Source organism: Nannobrachium achirus, assembly GCF_963921795.1.
Source record: "Nannobrachium achirus genome assembly, chromosome: 6".
Lineage (NCBI taxonomy): Eukaryota > Metazoa > Chordata > Actinopteri > Myctophiformes > Myctophidae > Nannobrachium > Nannobrachium achirus.
Window position 1 is genome coordinate 74,224,637 of NC_137815.1, and position 7,292 is coordinate 74,231,928.

General features: G+C 41.2%; 1 protein-coding gene across 1 annotated transcript; it reads left to right on the forward strand.

Moving 5' to 3' along the window:
• The first annotated feature begins 1,944 nt into the window (after positions 1-1,944).
• nudt2 (nudix (nucleoside diphosphate linked moiety X)-type motif 2) lies at positions 1,945-6,970 on the forward strand. The gene is made up of 3 exons (XM_080727723.1): positions 1,945-2,059; positions 4,480-4,592; positions 6,332-6,970. The coding sequence occupies exons 2-3, from the start codon at positions 4,484-4,486 to the stop codon at positions 6,643-6,645; spliced, it is 423 nt and encodes a 140-aa protein (XP_080583849.1). The 5' UTR covers positions 1,945-2,059; positions 4,480-4,483; the 3' UTR covers positions 6,646-6,970.
• Positions 6,971-7,292: the final 322 nt, after the last annotated feature.

Below are 7,292 nucleotides of genomic sequence, written 5' to 3' on the forward strand. Positions count from 1 at the left end.
AGCTAAGGGGTCCTTGGCCTGAAAAAGGATGAAGTATAGCTCTATAGTAACCTACTGTGTTTCTGGTCAAAAATAAAAGTTAATGAAAACCTATATTTTCATGCATGTCTTGCTTTACCTTGGTATTCAGCAACAGTGTGTCTCCCCTCGAGCCGAACAACACATGTGACAGCGTAGGAGAGCTGCAAGGAGGCTCCTGCTCATTATCTGAGCCCTCAGCACCCCTCAGGACCTCTTCAGTTAGCTGTATTATCTGAGCCCTCAGCACCCTTCAGGACCTCTTCAGTTAGTCGTATCTATGGTGACATTTCTTATCACTGCGTCCCAAAGGCGCCCCTTCAGGGTCGTCTGCCAATAGTGGGCAAATGGAAGCTGCTAGATCAACTAGAACGGTCACTGCAGTGCTTTTATTTATTAGAAGCATTTCCTGAGAAAATCATTTTATATTTCTAATCTTTATTCATGGCACTAAAGTCATTGTGTAGCAATGTTTTTCTGTTTTACAGCGGTGGTAAGGCCATCTATAAATGTAATAATGTAATTCAGTGGGCAAATGGAAAGAAGAATAATGTAGAATGAATCTGCCACTGCCAGAGTTCATTTATTATATTATTAGACAGCATTTCCCCCAAAATATAATGTAATATTTTGATTAATCGCAATAAGGTATTTTATACTATATGTTCTGTTTTTCAGCTGTCACAGTCAAGTCATCTACAGTATATACATTGTGGCATATCCTAATTTGCAACCCAGTAGACAGTAGTAGCCCAGTGGTTCTCAAACAGACCCAAAGACCCCCATCTGAAAAAATTGTGCCCCAGGCACAAAAATTGTGCCCCAGGCACAAGCAACATTTTGCCATACAAGATCTGTGTTGTTAAATTGTTTCAAAACTATTCCCAATTTCCCAAGAATTTCTGAAAATAGCAGATCTACAAGCTCCAACATCTCAGTGTATAATAGCCCAGAATAGATTGCTGGGGATCCCCCTGGCCTGGGACATTCTCAAAGACCCCTGGGCGGTCCCCGGACCCCACTTTGAGAACCAACTATTTTGACATGAAGTGCCATGTTTTTACCTTCTTGATGGTCAGTGTGCCATGTCAACATTAAATGTAATTATGATAACAAATCAAAATAATAAACATAAAAAACGTTATTTGTTCTTTTTCTTTTGAAATGTTACATTTTCTTTAACATCAGGAATGATCATTAGAGTCAGGGTAATAACCATAATCTCCCCAGAGTTCAGAAATATTGTTCAGTATGGAATTAATTTGCAAACATTGAGGAGACTGTTTTTATGATCTAATTTGACTCATGGCATTGTGCCAAAGATCCCTGTCCCCTGTGCCAATGTTGGCAGTTGGCACCCATGCTTAAAGGAGTAGTTCACCCTGTTGATTAGTCACACCATGGAGACTTGTGTTCAATAATATATTTTTTTTTGTATTTGTTGGATTCATAAGACAAAAATAAAATAAAAAGAAATAAAAAAGAATTACTCCCATTGATTCTAGATGGGGACCCAAATGCATGGGCCTGAATGGGGACCCAAATAAGGCATTTGGGTCAGAATCAATGGTCAGAAGTAAATTTACACCCATTTATTTTCACACAAATGCATTGGGTCCCCATCCAGAATCAATGGGGGTACATTTACTATGATACGTTTTTTGTCTTTAGGAGGATAAAGTTAGGAATGCGACGAATACAAAAAAATGTTATTGAATTCAAGTCTCCATGGTGTGAGTAATCAATAGAGAAAAAGTCATTTTGGGGGTGAACTACTTAACTCCTAAGGTTGCCTACGACTAAGAACCATAGACTGTATAAAAGATAGCTAAGAACCTATGACGTTTCAGCATGCGGAACCAACGTTGTTTCTGTGCGGAACTATCATTAATGTCCGCGATGAACGTCGGACGTATTTCTCAGTGGGACTTCCCTGCCATTGATTGAACCAGAAGCTGCAGTTCGGAGAGAAAACATTATTTAATATTTATACCTCTGTGTGTTGGAGAGGAGAATGTTCAAAACATATCAATCATAACCAGTAAGTTCTGTTGCAGTTCGTCGCTGCAGGCATGAAGTTCCTCCATGATCTTTAGAATGTCAGATCAGATGAGATAAAAGCCACATTGCTGCTGCACTGCTGTCACTATTTATACTAGCTCTGGTCCATAGCGTTAGTGGAGTTCTCCCTACGCTATGGACCAGAGCTATATTTATAGAGTTCTCCCTACGCTATGGACCAGAGCTGTATTTATAGAGTTCTCCCTACGCTATGGACCAGAGCTATATTTATAGAGTTCTCCCTACGCTATGGACCAGAGCTATATTTATAGAGTTCTCCCTACGCTATGGACCAGAGCTATATTTATAGAGTTCTCCCTACGCTATGGACCAGAGCTATATTTATAGAGTTCTCCCTACGCTATGGACCAGAGCTATATTTATAGAGTTCTCCCTACGCTATGGACCAGAGCTATATTTATAGAGTTCTCCCTACGCTATGGACCAGAGCTATATTTATAGAGTTCTCCCTACGCTATGGACCAGAGCTATATTTATAGAGTTCTCCCTACGCTATGGACCAGAGCTATATTTATACCTGGTTGTCCTGTTGACTGACTGTAAGCAAGATAACGTTTAGCTGACATTTGATCTGTGAGCTTTTTTGATTGATTGATTGATTGATTACTTTATTAGACGGTACAGTCAGACACAAGGTCTACTCATAGGATTTAAACCTAAAGAAAGCACTATGACATGTTTACATTTGTACTTTGTACTCAAGGACCTATAATTATGTGAGAATCGCTTTATTAAGACTAAAAACATGACTATAAAATGACGATAACTCATCAAGAGTGAGACAAATGTTTCTATATTGTAAAAAAGGAGGGAAAAGATGCTTTGAAAAAATTGTTGTTAAATGTCAACATCGACGAGAGTCTTAAATCTAAAGGCCCATTCCCACTGGGCCAGATAACAGATATCTGGAGATATTTCTCCAGATATTTTTCCATGCAAAGTGGATGGTAGATACAGATAAAAAAAAAAGTCTACCACAGATATTTGCCACAGATACTTTTATCTGTGGCAAATATTTTTTGTATCTGTATCTACCATCCACTTTGCATGGAAAAATATCTGGAGAAATATCTCCAGATATCTGTTATCTGGCCCAGTGGGAATGGGCCTTAAGGCTATATTATATTTGGCACACTATCAGAAAAAAGTCTCGTTTTGTGCATAAAGTATTAAGGACGACTCCTTAAGACAGAGCCTAAGAAAATAGTATTTCTTTTTTATTTTAACATGCTCATAACTTAGTGATGTGACTGTTTATTTACTGTGTTAAATTAGTTTAAAGTATTAAAGTATTACTTGTAAAAGTATTTAACATAAAATAGCATAATACATAAAAATTGCATGTATTTAAACCAAGAGATAAAATAGCAGCAATAGCAGATCTACAAGTGTCCCATCGCAACGGGTTGTGACTGTGAGCTTGTAGATCTGCTACTTAATCTATTTTTTAGACAATTTTCTTTTTATATAAAAAGTTTGACAAAACCATAAATAGTAGTCATAGTACATTATTTAGCTTGATTATTGGTATCAGTCATTTTCACTCATTTTGTTGTATATTTAATTTATTTGTTATGTAACAAATACAAAGCCTAAATACAGTGAATCATCAAGTAAAATGTCCACGATGGTGACAATGCTACATGTGTATCCATGTGTGTTGTTTGGTTCTACAGGGAGATGGTTGTCCGTGCGTGTGTCTTCATAGTGTTCATGTGTTGTGTAGCTTCATAGTGTTCATGTGTTGTGTATCTTCATAGTGTTCATGTGTAGTTCTACAGGGAGATGGCTGTCCGTGCGTGTGTCTTCATAGTGTTCATGTGTTGTGTAGCTTCATAGTGTTCATGTGTTGTGTATCTTCATAGTGTTCATGTGTAGTTCTACAGGGAGATGGCTGTCCGTGCGTGTGTCTTCATAGTGTTCATGTGTTGTGTTACAGGGAGATGGCTGTCTGTGTGTGTAGCTTCATAGTGTTCATGTGTTGTGTTACAGGGAGATGGCTGTCTGTGCGTGTGTCTTCATAGTGTTCATGTGTTGTGTTACAGGGAGATGGCTGTCTGTGTGTGTAGCTTCATAGTGTTCATGTGTTGTGTTACAGGGAGATGGCTGTCCGTGCCGTGCGTGTGTCTTCATAGTGTTCATGTGTTACAGGGAGATGGCTGTCCGTGCCGTGCGTGTGTCTTCATAGTGTTCATGTGTTACAGGGAGATGGCTGTCCGTGCGTGTGGCTTCATAGTGTTCATGTGTTGTGTATCTTCATAGTGTTCATGTGTAGTTCTACAGGGAGATGGCTGTCCGTGTGTGTGGCTTCATAGTGTTCATGTGTTACAGGGAGATGGCTGTCTGTGTGTGTAGCTTCATAGTGTTCATGTGTTACAGGGAGATGGCTGTCCGTGCGTGTGGCTTCATCGTGTTCCGTCGTCTGTCTGACAACATCGAGTACCTGCTCTTACAAACATCGTATGGAGAGAACCACTGGACGCCGCCCAAAGGTATAATAATTAACCCTACATCAGAATGATATCATCATGACACATTTATACAATAGAAATGAATGAAATCCATACACCAGTATTATTATTATACTCCCCGGGGGTTTATTGGTTCCTAGGTTTGAGTAAGAGCCTGGTGGCTCCAAGCGTTCAAGGTTTCAAGGTTGTACTTTATTGTTACGTCTTTTGTTCAGGTACATAAGAGTAAAACGTATTCTTTGTTTGGCATCCTTACAGACAATGCTGTGGTATATAAAATAAAGCAGAACAACAGAAAACAACACATCTAAAGATAAAAAAAAAGTAATAATGCAAAAGAGCAAAGAGAACGAAAAAAGCAACCTCAGCTGTACATGTGCATAAAGTTTGGTGTATTTTATACACCAATGGCATTATGTTCCCGTAGTAGCTACTGTGCTTTAACTATTTGTAAACAACTTCACAGTGTGTTCTATGTGCAAAAGGTCTAATTAAAAACTTCACAGTAAATGTACAATAGGTGCAGTTCAGCCTCACAGAATCTACTGTAGGTGAGGCTCGAGCATAGTAGTGCATGGAAGGGACGAGTGGGATGGGGTTACCCACAATACATTCTGCCAACAGGAGGGTAACCAGAAGGCTCGCCTACATTTTCAGTACTTTTACTTCTACTCCACTACTTCTCATCTCAGAGGCAAATGTTGTACTTCTACTCCACTGCAATTATTTGAAAACTTTAGTTACTAGTTACTTTGTGGATTTGGATTATTATTCCAAAACATATATTAACCACTTCAGCCCTATATACATTTCGGCCATTTGAAAACTGCCGATCTACAAGCTCACAATGTGTCGCGATGTGGCACATTGTGAGCTTGTAGATCTGCTATTTCCAAAAGGTTTTTTTGTTACATTTTATCCACAACTTTCCAACATCCCATCATGCATTGCGCAGAAGGCGTGCGGCAGTTTCCGGCGTCGCAGCCGAGTGTTGATCTACAAGCTCACAACGGTTGCATCTGCTACGCGACGTGAGCTTGTATGTCTGCTGTTCTCTGAATGTGTCCCACACATAAGGCTACAGTAAATTATCGCGGAAACAGGTGGATACATTTGGAAGCTTGTGAATGAGACATTCTGCATAATGACTGCTAGCAATACCTTTGTACTTTTACTCAAGTACATTTTGAACTCCAGATTTGTACTTGTAACATAATGTCACTGTCGGGCAGAAACCTTGTATTTCCAAGCTTCAAATGTGTAGGTTTTTTCGAAAAGTAAAGCCCTGCTTCACCATACAAGACTGTCACACAAAACTAGTGAAAATATCAGACGTTGTGTGCTTGTAGATCGGCTATTTTCACTATTTTAAATCATTTTTAAATTGATGAATACAGAACGAATGGTATTGGACATAAAGGGGGGTGCAAGGGGGTGCATATATATTCTAGATACATTGGACATTCAGTGAATTATTCCAACCCTTTTTTTGTTAAGATTTTGAATTTTTATGGCATACAGCTCATGAATTTCAAAAGTCCATATTTCAAAATATTACACTATTACACGAAACCACTCAAAATAAGGATTTATAATAGCGAAATACCAAGAGTTGTTTGAAAACAGTGGGAAGTTTCCGAAGTCAGTTATGATTTGGGGTGCTATGGCATCTGCAATGCTTTTTCACACAATATTCTAACTTTTCGAGAAGGATCTGTACATTGCGGTATTGATACTTTCTCCACCACTGCCCCCTGCAGGCCACGTGGACCCGGGCGAGGACGACCTGACCACGGCGCTGAGGGAGACCCGTGAGGAGGCGGGGCTGGGCCAGGAGGACCTGCGTGTCATCCAGGAGTGGCAGCAGGAGCTGCACTACGAGGTGCGCGGGAAGCCCAAGGACGTGCTGTACTGGCTGGCGGAGCTCAGGGACCCCCGCGCCGCCGTCACCCTCTCCCAGGAGCACCAGGACTTCCGCTGGGCGCAGCTGGAGGAGGCCTGCACCCTGGCCCAGTATAAGGACCTGCAGGACACCCTGAAGGCAGCGCACACACACCTAAATATACAACCCTAACCCTAACCCTGGCCCAGTATAAGGACCTGCAGGACACCCTGAAGGCAGCGCACACACACCTGGCCGCACGACAGTAGAATATACACACACACACCTGGCCGCACGACAGTAGAATATACACACACACACCTGGCCGCACAACAGTAGAATAACACACACACCTGGCTGCACAACAGTAGAATAACACACACACACCTGGCCGCACGACAGTAGAATAACACACACACCTGGCCGCACAACAGTAGAATAACACACACACCTGGCCGCACAACAGTAGAATAACACACACACCTGGCTGCACAACAGTAGAATAACACACACCCAACTGGCCGCACGACATTAGAATAACACACACACCTGGCCGCACAACAGTAGAATAACACACACACCTGGCCGCACGACAGTAGAATAACACACACACCTGGCCGCACAACAGTAGAATAACACACACACCTGGCTGCACAACATTAGAATAACACACACACCTGGCTGCACGACATTAAATAACACACACACCTGGCTGCACGACATTAAATAACACACACACCTGGCTGCACGACATTAAATAACACACACCTGGCCGCACGACAGTAGAATATACACACACACACCTGGCTGCACGACATTAGAATAACACACACACCTGG